The following is a 22,102-nucleotide window of genomic DNA, read 5'->3' on the forward strand; positions in this document are numbered from 1 at the left end:
CCACAAGTTAAGGGACTCCTTTCTATGTCAATATGTGCAAAGGGGAAGCTACCTCTGCAAACTTTCGAATGAACTTCAGGTAGTAAAAACCACAAGCCCAAGAAGCTTCTAGCTTCATGAACGTTCTTCAAATCTGGCCAGTCACGTATAGTCTCAATCTTGGCTGGGTCCATCTGTGCTCTTGCTGCTAAGACGATGTGTCCCAAAAAGTGTATCTCTGGCAAGAAAAATTCACTCTTTTTGGCATTGATAACTAACTTGTGATCTTGCAATGCCTGAAAAACCTGTAGCAGATGGTGTCTGTTCTCCTTCATCCTTGGAGAAGACTATAATGTTATCAAAGAAAGTGCTGACAAATGATCTATACTCTTGGAAAATCCTATTAATCATTCGGCTGAAAGTCGCTGGAGCATTAGTTAGATTAGGAAGTGATCTGGCACTTTTGTGAGTCTGTTCGCAAACCGCGCATATCCAGACACTTAGATTAGATGCATATCCTCTGGTTGCACACAGCATAATCATCAGATTTCCATCAAAACCCATTAGTAGCATTTTTACAGTGCATAGACCTATTTTCCCTATTTTTGACATTTTTCACTTATTATTTTTAAGTGACTTTTGTTGGGAAGTAGATAGGGCAAATTTATTAAGTTTGTATAAGTAGAAACCTAGCGCTAGCACTTTCTGGCAGAAGAGGCAGCAGGAACTCAGTTCAACAGGCACCTTCTTAGTATGACCCCAGCAGGCTAGCGTTTTCTCTCAACAGAAGGCCTAGCGCTTTTGCACCAGATCAGCCTTGGCGTTTTTGCATTGCAGAGCAGCCTCAGCGACCCCAAGACAATAGATTCGGTAGTGTTAGCAGTTGCACCAGCATACCATAGCAAATTTCACAAGACAACAGAATTCAGTCCTACTGTTTTTGGTTTGCAGCACAACCTCAGCGTTTTTGTAGATCATCGGACCAGCGTTTTCAGTTTTCAGCCTTTAGCACTTGCTAAAGAACCCTCGAACCTCGCAGTTCTCACCTTTCCGCAGCAGATCCTCGCCGCACGGTGGGATCCATCGAAGTTTGCAGTTTCAGCCCGGAAAACACAGATTTCAGCATCTGCGTTTTCAGCGCGTCGTCGTCGCATTGTCGCCATCGACACCGTCACCGACATAGAGTCAGACTTCAGCAGATAAAGATTTGCAGATTTCAGCTCTTAGCGTTTTCAGATTTCAGCCCGTCTCATCGTCATCCTCATCGTCGTCGACATCGTCTGCAAGTACAAGCATTGTAGAGATTTGTGCAATCATAAGTAGACCGCTCTCGCCATAGAGAGTGGGGCCTTGGGAACGTCTCTGGTGTCGTATTCTCTTCTCTATCTCTCAGTCTCATACACTTTCACGCACAGTGTCCATTCACTTTGTTGTGTCCATTAAACTCTCTCATTAAGAACGGAAGGCTTTCCCTTCCATAAGAATAAAAGGAACCTTGAGCACAGTTCGGAGCACTCATCTTGAGCAAAGTTCAAACATTCATTCCGCTGCACCTTACATTGGTATCAGAGTTTGGCAGTGTTCTATATCACTCAAGGAAAGAACCACAAGAATCACAAGAATTTTTTTTGCTTGTTGCGGTCGCACGAACCCAAGTTCACTTGGGCGTGAAAGAAGGGCTTGTTCAGCCTCCCCTTGTGCCTCTTTTCACTCATTCAGAGCGGACCATGCACATAGCGGCCGGCCAACCGACGTGAGGTGGGAAAAAGCAACCTTGGTGTGAGCGCAAGGCCGCCGAGGGGTATGCCCGCGGAAAAGAGCAGAACTCGGGTGAAGAGAAGATCCTTCTCTAACACAGATTGCAAGCAAAAGAAGAACCTCAAGAACCAAGACCCCCAAGAACCCAAGTTCCTTGTGAACTTAAGAACCCAAGAACCCAAGACCCACAAGAACCCAAGTTCCTCATGAACTTAAGAACCCAAGACCACAAGAACCCACAAGAACTCACGATTTCAGTGGATGGTCATCACTCGAAGCGGAATGGATACTTCGCTTAGAGGTGATGAGCATGAGAGAGGCGAAGAAGAATTTTCCCCACCAGGAGGTTTTTCCGACCCTCCCCCTTCCCCATCTACGCCAAGGATTGCACTAACTCCTATGGAGGAGTTGAAGTAGTTGTTTATAGAAAGAAAGCTAGAACGCGAAGAAAGAGAAGCAGAAAGAAAGGCCTACGAAGAAGGAATGGCAGCCATAGACAAGCTACTGGTCTTCAAAAGCTGCTAAAAACAGCCAACGTAATTTACGAAAAATCCGTACAGCTGTCAGCTCTTTTTACGGAGTGTCTGTACGTTGCTGCCACGTCAGCATGTCAGTGCGTTTTGCGGAGATCTGCCACATCAGCTTATCGGCGCATTTTACGTGAATCTGCCACACGAGCTTGTTGTATTGTGTGTCCAAGGACCTGCAACGTCACTAGTTTGTGACAGAGTTGCCATGCCTTGACTGAATCTTGGCTCAAAAACAACTGATATAAATCCCCTAGAGGTCTCCCCGGATCTTCTGTCCATAAGCGTCTGTAGATACTATCTATGTAGACAGAATGAGTGTCGGAAGTAAACGTGTATCGGGTATACGTAGAGGTCTCCCCGGATCTTCTGTCCATAAGCGTCTGTAGATACTATCTATGTAGACAGAATGAGTGTCGGAAGTAAACGTGTATCGGGTATATGTAGATGTCTGTGCAAGTAGAGCTGTGCTGAATTGAAATGAGACAGTAAACGTGAGGAGGGCATGATCCTCTGTTACCCCAATAGGCCTCGGCCCAACTGTAAAGTCCTGAATAGAGGGTATGAAACCACGTAGAGCCAACACATAATCCACTGTGCTAGCCCTATGTCTATGAGGAAAACAAGTGAACCCACTCGACGCTGGAAATCTTTGGAGGCGATTCAAGATGGTCAACCCATGTGCAGTCCCCAAATCTGTTTGATATCCCCCATATCGAATGTGCTCTTCGTCTTGTGTACACCTTGCCAAACCCATATCACTGACATCGTAGAAAGCTGTCTGAGATTGACCGTCCTGGCATTAAAGTCTCCCAGAAGAATGACATCTTCATCCCTAGAGAACTCCCATATGTCCTCATTCAATATCATGTAGGCTGACCGCCCCCTGGGCGATGCATAATGAGATGTGCTTGGGGCAAAATAGCATATTGCAATGTAGAGTGGCCTCAATGACTCCGCTCTCACTCTGACCCACATATATCTGGCCTGCTCATCTCTTCAAACATACGAATGAGGGGTTGAAGCTCCTCCCTCAATAGGATTTCCACACCTCCTAACCCCCGTCCTCTATGCATTGATCTCACATCTTGCCTACAAGTAGTCTCCCAATGGTATTCCATCACTCTAGGTAATGTGCGCCAGGAGTCTGATGCGTTTCCGAGTAAAAAATAATGTCTGTTCCCCTCAAATGCACCTACATCTAGCTTCATTGATCCATTACAATTCCATGCTGCCATTTTAAGGCTGGTTCCATAGGTCTTGCATCCTCATGCGGTGTGTTGGAACAGTGCGTTTTTCCAACACCACTACTCTCCCTCCTGTGTAGAAAGCAATTTTCCCTTTCTCCCTCGTTGCCTTGATCTCTGGCATCAGCTCTTGCATGTGTGCTACCTGTGTTAGAGTGAGATCATCACCCAAAAATATCCCAGTTTGCTTGAGTGTTGGTCTCTTCTTAACGAATTCCTTCCTAGCTTCTACCATAGGGAAACGTATGATGAGTGCTCTTTCCTTGGGCCTTCCTTTCTCATCACTTCTCTTCTTGCCAACTCTCCAAGCAACTGTGTGTGTGAGTTCAGAAATACCCATGCGCTTCAAGAGCTCTAGCACTTCCTCTTCTACTTTTCCAGTGTCTTTGAGACCTGTAACACGCACATGAAGGGCTCTCTCTCTCTCTCTCTCTCTCTCTCTCTCTCTCTCTCTCTCTCTCTCTCTCTCTCTCTCTCTCTCTCTCTCCATATATATATATATATATATAGAGAGAGAGAGAGAGAGAGAGAAGAAGAAGAAGAAGAAGAAGAAGAAGAGGAAGAGGAAGAGAGTTTTAACATCGTAGGAAACTATCCCAAGAGACCTTAAAGATCTAGCCGACGAGGAGTTGAACTCAAGACCTGTTATTCAAGAGGGAAATGGCATAACCAATCTACCACACTTGGTGAGAGAGAGAGAGACTCGTATAGTCACAAGGGACGCCCTTTTCAGGCTTCCCGTCCCCACTTTTCCGTCCCCCCTTGCCGTCCCGCCCTCTTTTTTACACTAAAAATCCATTTGAGCCCCGTCTCCCGTCCCGGAATGAGTCCCTTGTGACTATGAGAGAGAGAGAGAGAGAGAGAGAGAGAGAGAGAGAGAGAGAGACTATGAGACCAATCCGTTACAAACTTGTGAATCTGGTACCGTGTCTGAGTACAAAAAAAGAAATACTAAAATGAATCTAGAAGTGCTACTAGCTCGAAGTGTGTAGTGTATGTGTGATCCTCCCTGATACAATAGAGAGAGAGAGAGAGAGAGAGAGAGAGAGAGAGAGAGAGAGAGAGAGAGAGAGAGAGAGAGAGAGAGAGAGAGAGAGAGAGAGAGAATTGAAATGAAAAAATGAAATGATATATTAACATCTTTAAAAAAGGCCTAAGTGACCTATGAGACAAAAGAGTTTACAAACGGTGAATCTGATACAATGTATGTGTAAAAGATTGAAAACCGAAACTAAACTGAGCTAAAGTGAAATGAAATGGATCAAAATGAAAGGCTGAAATGCTGGAATCAAGATCCTATCCTATGATATCTAGCATTGGTCGTTGGCGAAGCTCATCAATGTCCTCCTCAATGAGTACTCTAATCGGCGTCTCCCATGTGCCAGAATAGTCGGACCCTCTGATGCAGCTTCCATCTATGTCTCGATGACCCTCGCAGTCATGGGCGTCTAGATCTCCCAAGCTCAGTGGCACTGTCAGTCAATGTACCCCGGGTACCGCTAAACTCTGAAGTCTGCTGTGATGCCTGCTCATCTGAATGTCGCGTATGTTTACTGAAGAAATCAGTGGTCTCGCTCTGTGACTGTCTCCTATTGTCTGGTCTAATCAAGAGGCTCTCCCTATGTTTGTGCAGCTCCAATAAAAATAGCCCAAGGCATCTCTGATCCTGATATCTCATAACTTTGGCCAGTGGTCCAAAACCCTCTCTAAATATGCAATGGAAATGGCCTTGTATTCTCATAGTAGACTGGGCAGTGACATGTGATGTAACTCTGTCTCTGGCTCTATATGGCATAACTGACAAATCCTGGCCTCTGTTGGTACTCTAAATGTGCCAGCCTCAATCTCTAATTGATGTGATGATGTGCGCACCTGTCCAATAACACATCGTAATCCATGGGATAGATGAGTGTCCATTTCCATGTCCTCCTAGTGTCTAATTGAATCAAGTCCTGTCTGATGAGCTGAGTGACTTGGTCAATGTGAGAGACAAGGAGGTGCGTCCAACGAATACTGGAAAGGGGGTAATCTATCCGTGTCAAAGCCATGCAGCTTGAACCAAGCTGTCATCTGTGCATACCAACAAGAGGTGTCTCCCTGTGAGGCAAGTTGTCAAGAAGACTCCAAAACTAGATGGGCATATCTGTCTCTGGGGAGATCCCAGATACTGTGCATGAAAGAAATGGATCTGGTAAGTGCCTCGATGACCAGTGGGGGAGCAGCGAGCTATGCACGGATAATCTCATGCGGTACAGAGGCCTTGGCCCTAATCATCTGAGAAATCATAGAGACCAGAGGCCTCTCCATGCACTTCCATCCATCAGTATTGCCAGCCCGGCTAGGGCAGTCCACTGATGGCCCCCATATTTGCACCCCATAAAGCATAGCTGATGTGACCGAAGTGTCGAAAAACCATAGTTTCGTTCGAGGTTCCTGAAATTGAGCCTGCGAACACATCCTCTCCATCTTCCCTGAAGACGCTTATACTCTCGTTAGCCTAGTCTCTGTTGCTCTTCTCAAAGAAAGCTTTTCTTCAGCCACTATGCGTAGAGCTTCGCGCGCTTGCTCGCGCTCAAGCTCCATAGTTTCCTTTCTGTCTTCTGCCGCTATGCGTTGAGCTTCGCACGCTTGCTCGCGCTCAAGCTCCATAGCTTCCTTTCTTTCTTTCTTCGGCCGCTATGCGTTGAGCTTCGCGCGCTTGCTCGCGCTCAAGCTCCATCACTGCCTTTCTTTCTTCGCGGTCGCAATCCATGGCAGCGCGTTGCACCTCTTGTTGTAGCATCATGTCCATCATCAACTTGACCAAAGCCTCTATAGGATTTGGTGCAATCCGTGGCGTAGATGGGGACATGGGAGGATCAAGGAACAATCTTGTTGGTGTAGAAACTTCTTCTTCTCCAACTCCACTCTCATCACCTTCACGCAGAGTATCCATTATGCTTCGGGTCATGACCATACACTGAGATCTTGGGTACTTGGGTTCTTGAGGTCCTTGGGTTCTTGAGGTACTTAGGTTCTCGAGGTACTTGGGTTCTTAGCTGCAATCGGTGTTTAGCTGCAATCGGTGTTGGAGAAGGCTTTTATCTTACCCGAGCTCGACTCTTCCCTGCAGGCGCACCTCTTAGTGGCCTTGCACTCACACCAAAGTTACTCTTTCCCACCTCACGTCGATTGGCCAGCCGTTAAGTGCACAGTCCGCTCTCAATGAGCGAAAAGAGAAACAAGGGGAGGCTGGACAAGCCCTTCTTTCTTGAGTTACCTACCACTCTTCAAAAACACGATTAAGAATCGACACGCCCAAGTAGACTCGGGTTACATGCGATCACAACAAGCAAAAAAATTTATGTGGTTCTTTCCTTGAGTGATATAGACCACTACCAAGAGCTCTGATACCAAAGTAAGGTGCACGGAAAGTGAATGTTGATAGTGCTCAGGATGAGTGCTCCGAACTGTGCTTAAGGGTTCCTTTTACTTACAGAAGGGAGAGCCTTCCGTTCTTAGAGAGAGAGAGCAAGTGCAATGATCACAAACAAAGTGAATGCTACTGTGAATGAAAGTGTTGAGAATGAGAGAGAGAGAGAGAGAGAGAGAGAGAGAGAGAGAAGAATACGACACCAGACGGTTCTCAAACCCTCCTCCAAGGGCCCCCCCTCTCTATGGCGAGAGAGGTCTATGCTATAGATTGCACGAATCTCGTACAATGGTCTAGATGCAATGGACTTGCCGACGATGTCGATGACAATGTCGATCACGATGATAATGACGACGATGGACGGGCTGAAAACTGAAATCGCTAGGGCTGATCTGCTGAAATCTAAAACGCTGATCTGCTTTTGAATACTGACGCTATGTCGGAGAGGACGGCGATGACGACGACTTGACAATGATGCTGTGAAAACGCTGATGCTGAAATCTGAAATCTGCGGGCTGAAATGGAAAACGCTGGCTGAACTGAAGGGATGATGAGGATCTGTTGCGGGAAGGGTGAGATCTGCGAGGCTAAGGGGCTGATCTGGCTGTGGGTTAGGCTGAAAACCAAAAACGCTGGCCTAATTGTTGGTTCTGGTGGTCAGAGATCAAAAAACGCTCGGCTGTTCTTGCGGGTGCAAAAACGCCAAGTGCTTCTGGCTGAAAACGCTAGGTCTTATTGCAGGTCTTGAGTGTACTGCTGAGTAGAGGCTCTACCAATTGGCTCAACTTCTTTTGTTGCCTCTTCTGCCTGTAGTTGGTGCCATAGTTACCAGGAACGGGGAAACGGAACGGGAACGCGGAACCAAATGCCATTCCTTGTTACGGGTACTCACGTTTGAAACACGGAACGGGAACTTGGAATGGGAACGGGGAACGGAGACCTGAAAACGGCCATTTTCTGTTACTATGGTTCAACTTGGCGCCCTCCCTCTGCTTATATAGGTCAAAGCCTACTGGGTCGAGCAGAGCTCCCAACAGCCCCATGACCTTGGAAATGATTTATTATTTAATAAAATGCCTAGCAAGTTTGCAATGCAAAATTGGGTTCATGAAGTGGAAAATGCTCATGCTAGGTCCTGCTAGATTGTGCAATCAGAGGATATGAAACTACTCTTAAGTGCCTGGACATGCACAACCTACGCACAGGCTCACAAGGGTGCCAGAACACTTCCTAGGCTAACCTGAACCCTAAAACTGGGATAGCTTGTCCACATGCACATAGGGTTACATGTGCATGTGACAAAACCTAAGCGATTGAAGAAGGATTTTCAGGCTTTGTCTCAACAAGGTAAACTTGTGACGTCGTATGCTAACCATGTGTCCCAGTTAAGTGGACAAATGAGCAAATCGGATGACAAAAGGTTGGAGGCCTTTCTCTTAAGACTGGTGCCCCTTTCGGTATTTCTTTATTCTTATAAAACTTGGGAGAAAACCTATAAGTTCCCACGAGCTGTCCCGCTTTTACCGGGATGCAAATGGCCTACCTCTAGCCCGATTTCGGTAACATAAACCAGTAGGAGGCTTCACAGACAAAATCCCCTTGCCAAAGGTGACTTTCCGGGCGCATACGGACACTTTCCCAAACTTGGCGAGAATCTACAGCACACTGAATTCTCTATTTTCTGCCCTGAAAATGCGCCAGATCACCTGTACAGTGATTCCATCACTTCCCCGAAGCTCTAGAGGGTATTGGGGATCAATTAAAATCAAAACCCTAAACCTGCAAAAATACACAGCAGGCTGTATTTTGCTGTTTTGGGCTCTGTTTCGCGTGCCAATCGCATCCATAACAAGCCCTTGTACTCCCGCACTCGTACGGCTACTTGCCCTTTGAATTGGACGATATTTCTCGCGTAAAATCTCTCCGAATTCACATGTACCTGCAAGGGATTAGCAATTAGCTAATCCACTACCTGGATAAGAGGCTCTTGCCTCGGCATACATGCATGAACCCACACAATTGTACATACAGATGGAAAGTGTCACAAAACGGGAGCGTACACGAGCACATGAAAATATGAAAATTAAATAACTTTGCAAATGTGAGAGAAGGGAGAAGATCAACACAGTATTGGGGACCAGAAGATGGGCTGGTCCCCCCCCCGTCAAGAGTATTCTTTATTCAGGGAGAATTCATATACAAGCACGAGAACCCGAGGAAACCCCTCTGTTCTGTAATCTTAGACCCGAAGGTCGTTCTTTCCCGTAAAAGGGCTTGGGCACAAGGCCGTTCTTTCCCGTAAGGGACTTAGACGCAAAGGTCGTACTTCCCGTGAGGGACTTCCCGTGAGGGAGGATTCCTGCAAAACAACCACACAAAGCAATACTCGCGATGTGTAAACGACAAATTATACCTATTGCTCCTTGCTCGGAAAGACGACCTCCGTACTCAGTCGTCACACGAACACTTGCAATTTCCGTCGCCAACACTTGCTCCAGAATCCCAGCGCTAGCTCCTTCTGCTGCTTCCGGCGTGTATAGAACTGGAACGCTTGCTGCCCTTTTATAGGCCCTTGCACCCGGCGGGAATAGGAGCCGAAAAAGCAGAACCTTGGCGCCCCTAGAGAGAGGAGAGAGAGATCGCTGAATCTGGCGCTTTCTAGAGAGAGGAGAGAGAGAGCTCGCTGTTTTCAGCCCCTCCCTACAGTTTGCGTAGGTTTTTTATGTAAGCTTTTTGGGGATGCTTTATTTTATTAATAAAAGGGCTGGTCACTTAAAAGTGACCGGCCACTTTATAAAATAAAGTGTGAACCTGTTCAAACTTTAAAAACTCACTCAGTTAGTGAAAATAATGCTACACGAACACATTCCAGGCGTCCCCGGGTGCAGAACACGGCACAGATGCAATGCAAACAAAGACTCCTCGCGGGAAAGCATCTGCCCTCCCGCGAATGTTCCTGCTTTTCGTAAAAAGCTTCATTGAACCCATCTTTATTCTTGTGCTTGCGTTCTTACGCGTATTTTCTTACTCAGTTCGGATTTCCTCCTTAGCCTACGGAATGCCCCCTTACTGATGCACCCGTCACCCATCATGTGACGCATCAGGGGCACTCGTAACCCGGCCCTTTCCACCGAACTTACGGAAACTCCTTCGCGATGTTTACCGTCACCCATCAAGTGACACATCAGAGTTGTCCGTTCTTGATGGCACTTCTTATAGCTACAATCTTTTAACAGTTCTTAGTGTACACAATAAAATATCCTAAAAAAGAAATTAATCATTAAAAGAAAAAGAATAGTTCAATTAGCAACATCCCTCTAGCTTCTAAACAGTTGACCTCAACTGTAGTGCTTGGACATATACCTCCAGTATCTCGGGATAAGCTCCTAATTCCTCCTGCGTCAGCCACTGAGCATCTAGATTCGAATAGTTCTTAAACTTAACCAAATACTTCCGTGTTATTTTTCCGGACTTGAGGGGCCGCTCCTGATGACTTACTATCTGCTTCGATTGGAGTATTTCTTCTGTTTCCTCAACCTTAGGAGGTTCCTCAGCACTAGGCTGACTCGGAGGCGGTCCCACATATGGCCGGAGTAAACTGACATGGAAAGCATTATGGATCCTCCAATTAGGCGGTAGCTCTAATCGGAAGGTGACATCATTCACTTGCTCAGTGATCTTAAACGGCCCATAATAACGGGTAGAAAGTTTTACCACCTTCCCCTTATGAGACGCTTGTTTCTTAAGTCTTGCCTTCTCAAACTTGAGTAAGACTAACTGTCCGACTGTTAAGTCTAGATTCCTCCTGTGCTTGTCTGCAGCTTTCTTATGCTTTTCCTGAGAGCGTAGAATAGCTCTCCTAACTTGCCTGTAGGCTGTGTCCAAACCCGGACAAATTCATCTGCTGCAAAGATCTTATCCTTGGTTAAAAGGATCGATGGAAGCAAAGGCTTACCATAGAGAATCTCAAAAGGTGCTTTCCCCGTCTATGAGTGTATGGTATTGTTATACGCATACTCGACAAGGGACAAATATTTCTCCGAGTCAGATTGCCGGTCTGACACATAAGATTTTAACATATCCAATATTGTGGAATTGGCTATCTCACTTTGCCCGTCTGTTTGAGGATGGTAGGCAGATGAAAAATTCAACTTCGTACCAAGATTATCCATCAAGGCACGCCAAAAATTTCCTGTCATGCGAGGATCTCGATCACTCACAATAGACTTAGGCATTCCATGATGCTTAAAGATCTGTGCCAGAAAGACCCTAGCCATATGATCTGCTTTGATCGTTTTCTTGACTGGTATAAAGTGTGCTTGCTTGCTAAACCTGTCCACAATGGTCCAGATCGCGTCATTTCCGGTCTGAGTTCTAGGGAGGTCCATGATGAAGTCCATGGCAATACTTTCCCAAGGTTCATTAGGCACAGGCAAAGGTTGTAGCAACCCAGGCGTCTTATGCCGATCATACTTCACTTTTTGGCAAACCAAGCATTCCCTGACATACTTATCAATGTCTGCTTTAAGGCTAGGCCAAAAGAAATATCTTTCCATTGCTAAGGTCATAGGGAGAATACCCCGATGACCCGCATAAGGCGAAGCGTGTGCTTCATCCATGATCTTCTTTCTTAATGGTTCCGCCACACATATGGCCTAATGGCGGTAGAGATAACCGTCCCGAATGGAATAGGGAAACTCATTCTCTCCACGATGTAGCTTTCCCCAAATGGTGGAGAAATCTGGATCATTCGGATACTCTAATTCTTGGTGATACACCGAAGTGATAGCGTTCACCCTTGGCCGCCTAGACAGTGCGTCTGCGACCACATTCTTACTCCCAGCCTTGTGAAGGATCTGGAAGTGAAACATAGACAAAAAGTTTGCCCATCTCATCTGCTTCTGAGATAGTTTCCTTTGCGTAAGGAAATACCGCAAACTCTGGTGATCAGTCTTGATCACAAAATCCGCTCCTAGAAGATAGTGCTTCCAATTGGATGAGGCGTGAATCACAGCCGTGAGTTCCTTTTCGTAGATTGATGCATGCAACTCTGCATCCTTAAGCCGTCTGCTTTCGTAGGCCACTGCATGGCCTTCTTGGTTTAACACTGCTCTGATGCAATCGCCTGAAGCATCGCAGTGAACCTCAAATGGTTTTCTCAAGTCAGGCACTATCAAAATAGGTCCATGGCTTAGCAAGTACTTGAGCCGATCAAAAGCTCCTTGTTGTCTCGATCCCCATCTGAAAGGATCTTCTTCTTTGTCAAGTTATGAAGTGGTCCTCCTACATGAGCAAATCCTCGGACAAACCTTCGATAATACGAACATAATCCCAGAAAGCTACGTACATCATGTACCGTAGTGGGAATAGGCCAATCTTCTACCACTCGGATCTTGGCAGGATCCATACTCACTTGATTCTGAGAGACTATATGGCCGAGATAGTGTATCTGTGAGAGAAAGAACTCACTCTTCTTTGCATTCACATGCAACTCATGCTTTCGCAATTCTTGAAACACTAAGTCCAAGTGCTTCCGATGTTCCTCTTCTGACTTAGAGAAGATGAGTATGTCGTCAAAGAATACTCCCGTAAAAGCTCGATACGGGCTGAAAATGCGGTCCATCATGCGATTGAACGTCGCGGGAGCATTTGTCAAGCCGAAAGGCATTACCAAAAATTCATATAGTCCAAAGGTTGTGCGGAAAGCAGTCTTATGGACATCCTCACGGGCGATCCATATCTGATGATACCCACTCTTTAAGTCTATGCGACTAAAGACACTTGCACCCTGTAACTTATCAAGTATATCATCAATCCGAGGGATCGGAAAGCAATTCTTGACCGTGATCTTGTTTAAAGACCTATAGTCTATGCACATTCGAAACGTGCCATCTTTCTTCTGCACCAGTAGAACTGGAGAGCAGTAGGGTGAAGCACTTGGCCGTACTAACCCTTTCTCTAGAAGCTCGTTGACTTGCTTCAAAATTTCCTCTTGCTGAGCAAGACTCACCCGATAAGGGGGTTGATTGGGAGGCGAGCTACCCGGTATGAGATCTATGCGGTGATCTTCCGGACGTACTGGAGGTAGTTCATCAGGGAGTGTTTCCGTGAAACAATCTTTGTACTTTTCAATAAATTGAAAACGTTTAATGTCCAAACTAGAGAGTGAATCCCCACTAGTTTTATCCTTCTCACGTGCAAAAATCAAGTAAGCAGAAACACACTTCTTCATTTCTTTCTTAATGGAGATATGGCTTACAATTGGGAACTGCCAATCTCCTACATCAGCATGAATCTTTATTTTCTTACCCCCATGATCAAAAGTGAGGGTCTTTTCCACATAATCGGGAATAGGTGTCATGTGGAAGTGCCATGGCATACACAAGATGATATCACATCCCTCGATGGGTGCCATTAAAAATGATTCGCGGTCCTTGTACTCGCCAATCCGAAGATTGAGCTGTCCTTGCACGGGAGTTTCATTGGTTGTCAACCCCTCGAATGCCGATCCGGATGTAACCGGTGTGCCAAGCTGAGCCGGTGTGAGGCACAAACGTTCCGCAGTATCCAGGGAGATGAAGTTATCCGTGGATCCTGGATCATAAAGAATCAGTACTCGCTGGTTGTTCAGAGACCCCCAGCCCTTCAGAAGCTGACGCTTCCCTTTCTCCGTTGCTGTGTTTCCTTGAACATCTGGAATTGAGTTCGAGCTTGGTGGAGCGGGTTCCTTCCTTGCTTTATCTTGCCTTGTAGAGGCTTGTTCTTGCCATTGCTGCTTTAGAGGGCAGTCCGGCTTCATATGTCCTTTCTCTCCACAGTAGAAGCATCTTCCTTCCTCTCTGAAGGTTTGGAGTTGAGTAGGAGAGAGATACTTAGTTCGCTTGCCATTGCCCTCTGGCTTCTTAGAATGATCATGGCCTAGATGAAGGACGTTTTCTTCCTTGGCCCCCTTGGTCATCGTAGACCCCTCTTTGTCTTGCACAGTAAGTGCTATGCTCCATTTTTCTGGGCGTCCCAGTTGAGTGCAAATCCTCAACAATGATTGCTGACTCCATCATCCTCTGAAGGGTGTCATGCAGATACACTTTCATACTCTTTTGAAGCTGCGGTTGAAGACCCGCTTCGAACTTTCGTTTCTTTTCCTCGTCGGCAATCTTCATGAAGGGAGTGACCTTCAAAAGAACCGACCAATACTTGTCCACATAAGTCGTTACTCTTTCATGTTCCTTCTCGGCAAGCCAATCCCATTCCTTCCGTATGTCGTGCTCGAAGTCAGGTGGAAGAAATTGTTCATAAAATTCAGATTTGAAGCTCTCCCAAGTTTTGGCCTGAGAACCTTCCAGAATCTTGGCTAACCACCAATTACTTGCCGTTTCCTTGAGGTGCATCCCCACATGGCGTAATTTGGATCTTTCTGTGAAGTGCCCATTGGTAAAGGTGACTTCAAACTGTCTGATGAAGGACAGTGCTTTGGAGATGTCTCTCCGTCCGTTGTAGGTTTCGAACTTGATGTCCTTGTCGCCCGATTTGAAGACTCTCATGCAATGTTGAGACTTGCGACCATGCTTCTTGAATCGAGGCTTATCTTTAGGTTGATGTAGGGTAGTAGTAGAAGCGGCTTCCTTCTTCTGACGAGATGATCGAGAAGTAGAAGTATAATCAGGAGAATAGGATGGAGATGAGATAGAGATGTCCTTGCTCTAGTCTAGCAAAGAGAGCGCTTTTTCCTGGCCTTTCCTTGGAGTAGGCCGTTCATTCCGATCCGAAGATCCTTTGTGCACCTCGGCACGTTCTTCTTCTCTTTCGTCCTGTGGTCTCACGCCAACAGTGTGGTCTGGATGCCTGGCTGCATCGGTTCCATTCGTTTTCTTCATTCCGCCCAAGAGCTTTTGGACATCTGGCAATAGTAAGATTTGTTGCAAATCCGCAAGCTGAGCTTGCACTTGTTGAAGCTCCTCTTCAACGCTTCTCCCTTGGCCCGACATGGTTCTTCCCGTTCTTCCCGGAATCGTCCTTCTTTGCATAGAAAGAGAGGAGTCCGAGCTCTGATACCATTGTCACAAAACGGGAGCGTACACGAGCACTTGAAAATATGAAAATTAAATAACTTTGCAAATGTGAGAGAAGGGAGAAGATCGACAGAGTATTGGGGACCAGAAGATGGGCTGGTCCCCCCCCGTCAAGAGTATTCTTTATTCAGGGAGAATTCATATACAAGCACGAGAACCCGAGGAAACCCCTCCGTTCTGTAATCTTAGACCCGAAGGTCGTTCTTTCCCGTAAAAGGGCTTGGGCACAAGGCCGTTCTTTCCCGTAAGGGACTTAGGCGCGAAGCCGTACTTTCCCGTAAGGGACTTAGACGCAAAGGTCGTACTTCCTGTGAGGGACTTCCCGTGAAGAAGGATTCTTGCAAAACAACCACACAAAGCAATACTCGCGATGTGTAAACGACAAATTATACCTGTTGCTCCTTGCTCAGAAAGACGACCTCGGTACTCAGTCGTCACACGAACACTTGCAATTTCCGTCGCCAACACTTGCTCCAGAATCCCAGCGCTAGCTCCTTCTGCTGCTTCCGGCGTGTATAGAACTGGAACGCTTGCTGCCCTTTTATAGGCCCTTGCACCCGACGGGAATAGGAGCCGAAAAAGCAGATCCTTGGCGCCCCTAGAGAGAGGAGAGAGAGGGATCGCTGAATCTAGCGCTTTCTAGAGAGAGGGGAGAGAGAGAGAGAGAGAGAGAGAGAGAGAGAGAGAGCTGTTTTCAGCCCCTCCCTACAATTTGCGTAGGTTTTTTACGTAAGCTTTTTGGGGATGCTTTATTTTATTAATAAAAGGGCTGGTCACTTAAAAGTGACCGGCCACTTTATAAAATAAAGTGTGAACCTGTTCAAACTTTAAAAACTCACTCAGTTAGTGAAAATAATGCTACACAAACACATTCCAAGCGTCCCAGGGTGCAGAACACGGCACAAATGCAATGCAGACACAGACTCCTCGCGGGAAAGCATCTGCCCTCCCACGAATGTTCTCGCTTTTCGTAAAAAGCTTCATTGAACCCATCTTTATTCTTGTGCTTGTGTTCTTACGCGTATTTTCTTACTCAGTTCGGATTTCCTCCTTAGCCTACGGAATGCCCACTTACTGATGCACCCGTCACCCATCATGTGACGCATCAGGGGCACTCGTAACCCGGCCCTTTCCACCGAACTTACGGAAACTCCTTCGCGATGTTTACCGTCACCCATCAAGTGACACGTCAGAGTTGTCCGTTCTTGATGGCACTTCTTATAGCTACAATCTTTTAACAGTTCTTAGTGTACACAATAAAATATCCTAAAAAAGAAATTAATCATTAAAAGAAAAAGAATAGTTCAATTAGCAACAGAAAGCCCTCGAGCAAGGCATTACGATTTTGTATTCAGGATGAGAGAGGTGTGCGAGAGCGGAATCATCACGCTACATAAGACAAGAGAGAAGACTAGCCCGCATCTCGTAGCGACCTGCCCTTTCCGACTGCGGGTGAAACTCTCGGCCGTCGACTGTTTCACACTGGCCACACAATGTCTGGCCATTTGTGACTTCAAAAAGAGGGTCCCAAAAATTAAATAAAAGTCAAGGGAAAGAAACCAACAATTAAGGTTAGTGGTTGCCACAGCCTTGTGACATTGTCTATGATAAGGAACTTCTCTCTGTCATTCATGCATTAGAGCATTGGAAGCATTTCATCTCTAGGCGTTTGTCGTCCGCACAGATCACCAAGCACTTGGCTTCAATCTATGCCTAGTGCACATTGGAGTGATAGGCAAGCACGATGGTCTCAATTTTTTGAACAATTTGGTAGTATGATTAAGTATGTCCCTCGCAAAACTAACCCTGTTGCAGATGCATTGAGTAGGAAAGGTCAAATTCTCTCTCTCGAGGGTGTTAATTTTGATTATCTCAAAGACAATTACATGGGTATTGAATTTGAAAGCACTAGTTACAAGCACTAAATGCACAAGGTCCGTGCAATTATATCATTCGTAATGGTTGGCTTTTCTTTAGGAGCTGTTTCTCCACGGCAGCAGATCTGTCACAAATTGCTGACGTGTCAAGCCACTGAAGAATGGAGCCAACTTGCAGACCTCAGCCGAGGGGCTTAAACCCTAAGAAGAAGCAACAAAAGAAGCAGACGCAGGAAAAGATGTTTTACCAACTTATAAAGTCTTGCCAAGTGGCCTAATTTTAAAGAAGAGTTCCTACCAAGTTCCGACCAATGCAATAGAAACCTAGAAGAAGAAGAAGAAACAAAAGGAATCCCCGACCAACTCACAGATCAACGGCCAACTCACAGATCAACGGCCAAGGGGCCTAAAAACCCTAGAAGTCAAAGAAAACTTGTTTAAAGCATCCGAAAGTGGCCGAGACGAAGTCAGACAAATTTATAACCTCAAAATATGATGACGTGGCACCTATACGGACATCCCAAAATTTGCGGCGGATTTTTAGGGAAATCCTATAATTTTAGTGAAAAGTTTTTCATATTTGATGCTTTTAGGCTTTGGGCCTTTAAATATAAGCCTTGGGGGCCCTCTCTAGCACTCTTCAACGTGCAGCTTGCAGAGGAGGTGCTCCCCAGCTGTTGTACTTTGTGAATCAGCAATAATAAAGAAATATCGAAAGCGGTGACAATGTTTGGGGCCAGTGCTCTCTTGGGGTGGAACTCTGCCACTCCCCGTCTCGTGTCATGCATCTCTTTCAGTTCAGTTGTTATTTGAAGTGCTTAAAGTTGTTCAATCTGTTCTTTTCCGTTGGCACGTGGTGTCCGTCCCCGTGACAAGATCAGCCCAACGCTTGCATTTGCAGCAGATCAACCTAGATTTTTAGATTTGGCGCCGTTTCCTCGCCAGTCGCGGTCCGGTCTTGCTAACGCTACCCTCTTGTTGCAGCCCGGAGTTTTTGGCGGCACACTAACCTCTGCCATTCCCTCGTTGTATCTAGTACTCCCATTGCTACCCATCAGTTGCTCCATCATCAGCTGCGTTTTCAGCCTTGCTTTACACAACAGATTGGTTGCATTTTGCACACCAGATCTACGTTTTTGCAGCCAGCTTTCAGCCCTTGCTTCCTCTCACATCGGGAGTGCAACTCAACCCAAGCTCTACCCCTTGGTGGCCATTAGCAGCCCCTCATCGAGACCGATTCAAAGGTGCATCAAATCAATCCCGGAGGTGCTTCATCTTGTAAAATTACCGAGGTGACATTCCCCATAGTCTGCACTTGAGGTATTTCATGTGTGTATATTCCATTTACGCAATCTAAAGCAAATACCACATCGGCAACGGTGTGGAGGGCCTTGAGAGGGTTGGTTGGGACCCCATCAGCTAGCGCTCTCTCTCTCTCTCTCTCTCTCTCTCTCTCTCTCTCTCTCTCTCTCTCTCTCTCTCTCATGCTAAGTTGCAGTCACTAACATAAGGAAGGAAGTAAAGATTTGTGGAAGTGTAAAGTCTAGATCTTCACCATTTCAATTCCGTTGCACCTAACAACACTCACGGGCTGAGCACTTTGTTTTGAAATAGCTTCAATCAACAGGATGATTGTGATACAAGAGGGCCAGTCTACACTCCAGCCCGCCACAGAGCTCCTCCCTCAAGAGTGGAGCAGAGATAGAGAGTACGGTTGGAAGCTCAGCTACAGCCTAACATTGTGGTTCATCTGGCGAGCCTATTGCTTCCGCATCTTCAAAGCTCGACCCGTCCCCCCGACGGACAATATCCGTGACATTTGGCTGGAGCTGATCAATACACTCAAGGACCACTCTGAGAGACTTCAAGGCATCTCTGACCGCATTTGGGAGCGCCGCGAGGCCTTCTTGCGACTATGGCGCCCATGGCCCTTCTTCACCATGGATCATGGCACACCTAGATGGCAATACCGTCCACCAATATGGTTGTTTCCTCCTCCATTTCCTGATTTAGCCATCATTGTACATATTTCGCCTTTTCGTTGGGAGTCTCCCCACATTTTTATGTAGCCCTCACTAGTAAGAGCAGGTTGTAGCCCATTGGGTAGTTTTCTTAACTAATGGAAGGATCTTTTCTTAACAAAAAAAAAGCTTCATATTTTTGTTTTCTACTTTACTGAACACTATTGCTTGTTTCGCAAAATGTTTGGCCCCACGTGTGCGAGCGTGCACGTGGTGTGTGTATATAACCTAAGAAAAGTTGAGAATTAGCTTCAAGAAAACAGCAAGTCATGACCTCATGGTAGTCATCCACCAAACAATACGAACATGAGCTGCATCGTCAATAGACATCTTAACTCCAGTGGGCGAATGCAATCAGATATTAATGTGTTTTTTTTTTTATTTGACACCCTCTTAACTAGATGTTGTATCTTCTATTTGTATTTTCTGCTTCTAGGGACTCGTTAAAATTAAAAAGAAGTCTATTTTTCCCAACAAGCCAACTTTGGCATCCCATGGGCATCTAAGTAAATTTGTTTCTAATAGCTCTAACTCCCATACACATACACACACTAGTACCTGCTTGCAACGTGTTTCTTGAAGAGCAGTCACCAATTTCGGGGCAATTACGGTTTGATTTGCTTCTTCGACATCAATGCCTGAATGATTTGCTTCTCCAAGACCACAGCAACCAGACTTATTATCTCCATAGGTATATAGCTGGCAAGAAAAAAATACGTTAGAACAAGATAAAATATGCTATAGTTTAACATGACCCAACCACAGAAATAAATCAAAAGCCATACCTCTCCACTACTTGTAATAAAGGCTACATGCTGATGAGAACTTGCCACTTGAGTGACCAACACATTTTGTGGCATCATCACATGGACAAATAATCCAGAAGTTTCACAAAGAACTTTATCATTAGGGTAGAGAAAAGGAAGCTCTGACCCACAAGCAAACACTCCTTTATCACGAGCAAGTACCAAAGAATGATATTTTCCTGCAGCTACTTGTACCTGTCGAAAATCCAAGCACAGAAAACCTGTGTGAAATTTTCTGAAGATTTCCAATACATATTTCATTGTGGCTTTGCGGCATTTTAAAAAAAGAAACATAAAACCATTTCTCCATCATTATGCCTATTTGTCAAAATATGCTAGCTCAAGAACTTCGGCAACAGAGGCGCTTGGCACAATGTTGCAACAGAGAAAGAAAAAAGATCTATCTCATTGAAGAAAAATAATCCTGTCGAGTACACAGAAAACCATACCTTGCCTTTTGGAGTTGAAACCATCCCATTTGCTTGCTCAGTTGACTGCAAGTATCTGAGAAGCATTTTCCAATTGCACCCACATCTGCGAAGGAGCTGCTTGCGATGAAGCGGGGGCAACAACGAATACAGAGGATGTGCATTGCAAAGGTCCACAACCGCTATCTCGACAATGGACTTGAACCGCAAGGGCAGTAAACCAGGTGCTGCTCTAAAAGCATAGCAAGTTGCTTCCACATGCACTAAATCTAGTACTGAGAGAGATCCTTGGATCAAAATTTTGTACAGAAGGTGGGGAGGAAGGTCTTGAAAAGTAGTAGTGCTGCTACTTTTTCCCATGAAAAATCAGCAAAGTGCGCTATGTGAAGGAGCTCAAACTCAAAACCCAAATCCGAAATCGACGCAGTCCACGTGCTTATGGCGAAGCTCTGTGCAGAAGAAAGCCAATGTTGGCAAGGCTTTAACACTCACAGAAAACGCCTCGTCGTTGACTACTCCTGCCCAACATGCCACGGCAAGGCGCGTTAATTTGTTCTTTCAAATGTTAAATAAATGACACCACTACTATAGCAGCTCATTGAAAGTCTAGGAGACCCTAGCAATGGCGGCAGCCCCCTGCCATCAGCTTGGGTGCAAGCAGCATGAGCTATGTGTGTGCCCCCTTCTTGCTGCTAGCTTCACCCGGCCATCCTTCTCTCCTCAAGCTCATATGCTCTTATCACTTCTTCCTGAGGGAGTGGGGGCTATTTTGTGGTTGTGCTTGGATGTGTCTGAGGTAGACAAGTAGAAGTACCTTTTCTCGGCGATGTACTCAACGGTGTTGGTTTTTGGTAGGATGGCATGAGGTGGGGACCTCGTTCTTAGGGTTTTTCAGGGTCAAAAGTCTTGAGTGTTGAGTGTTCTACAGTTCTGAAAAAATAAGGTTACCTCCCTGAGTATCACCTTCTCATCCAACTATTGGCAATAGGCCATACTCGAATTATGGTCGATTTTCAATAAGATACCGCGGGTACTTCACTCGGTCGGGCAAAAATAAAACAAACCCATTCATCCCTTATCCCTCGGGCATAAATGACCTATGTATAACAACTTGTCGGTTACATTGCCCTAACCAAAAAAGGCAAATCTTCGACAAGTTCCCCAAGAGAATCCTCTCAATGGGCTGGCCTTTCAATGGAATTGACCCCAAGAAAATCCATCTTGGTTCCCGATCATTTCCAGACAATCTTCAAAACTCCTAGTTAAATCTATGTTTTGCAATGGGCTATCCCTATCACCTCTCGAGATTCTTTTTAACTCCTAGTTGGTAATTTTCAGATTCATTCATTTATCAACCTTAATTCCTGCTTTCATTACTTATCTACCATCCAAATTTATTTAGAAAATACAAGCGAATTTTTGCCATAGGCATTTGATGGTTAATGTCTCTTCGGAAATGTCAACTTTTTAAGTTCAATCCCCGTTTTTATCGATTCCCAAGTTTTTGCAATCCTTTGCCATCCATGGGGCATCTCCATGGAAGCTTGTAGAGTTTTCGGTTCAAACAACACGGAGATCAATTCCGCGAAGTTATCCCCTATCTCCCCCATCCCGTATTTGCAAACAAACTTGAAATTGAAAACATTAGAAATACTCTTCAATACCAAAATTGAACTACTTCTATCGAGCTTAGACAACTACTCTTTTCTTACGGTACCTAGCTTTCCATTTTAGGAAGCTAGAAGGTCATCCTATAATATATGAGTTTTCGAGCTTTCCATTAAAGGTTAAACCTAAAATACAAGGTAGTCACTAAAGCTTACACTTAAGTGCAAAGTTACCATTAATGCTTAGTTTAAGAGTGCAAATCTACCTTTGAAGCTTAACTTTATGATGCATAGATGCTCTTATCACTTGACCCTAATTGCGAGGTTTCCATTAAAGTTTAAAACCTAAAATGCAAGGTAATCACTAAAGC

At 45.5% G+C, this 22,102-nt stretch overlaps 1 protein-coding gene across 1 annotated transcript in view; it reads right to left on the bottom strand.

Moving 5' to 3' along the window:
* The window catches only part of LOC147419861 (Regulator of chromosome condensation (RCC1) family protein), a 90,326-nt gene extending 69,451 nt beyond the window's left edge, over positions 1–20,875 (bottom strand). The window contains exons 1-3 of the mRNA XM_086505510.1: positions 20,146–20,875; positions 19,676–19,891; positions 19,449–19,589 (exon numbers count right to left, since the gene is read on the bottom strand). Coding sequence (XP_086361636.1) covers positions 19,449–19,589; positions 19,676–19,891; positions 20,146–20,484 — 696 coding nt within the window. The 5' untranslated portion in view covers positions 20,485–20,875. The remainder of the gene's footprint in view (positions 1–19,448; positions 19,590–19,675; positions 19,892–20,145) is intronic.
* Positions 20,876–22,102: the final 1,227 nt, after the last annotated feature.

Source organism: Adiantum capillus-veneris, chromosome 29 (assembly GCF_014529385.1).
Source record: "Adiantum capillus-veneris isolate H3 chromosome 29, ASM1452938v2, whole genome shotgun sequence".
NCBI lineage: Eukaryota > Viridiplantae > Streptophyta > Polypodiopsida > Polypodiales > Pteridaceae > Adiantum > Adiantum capillus-veneris.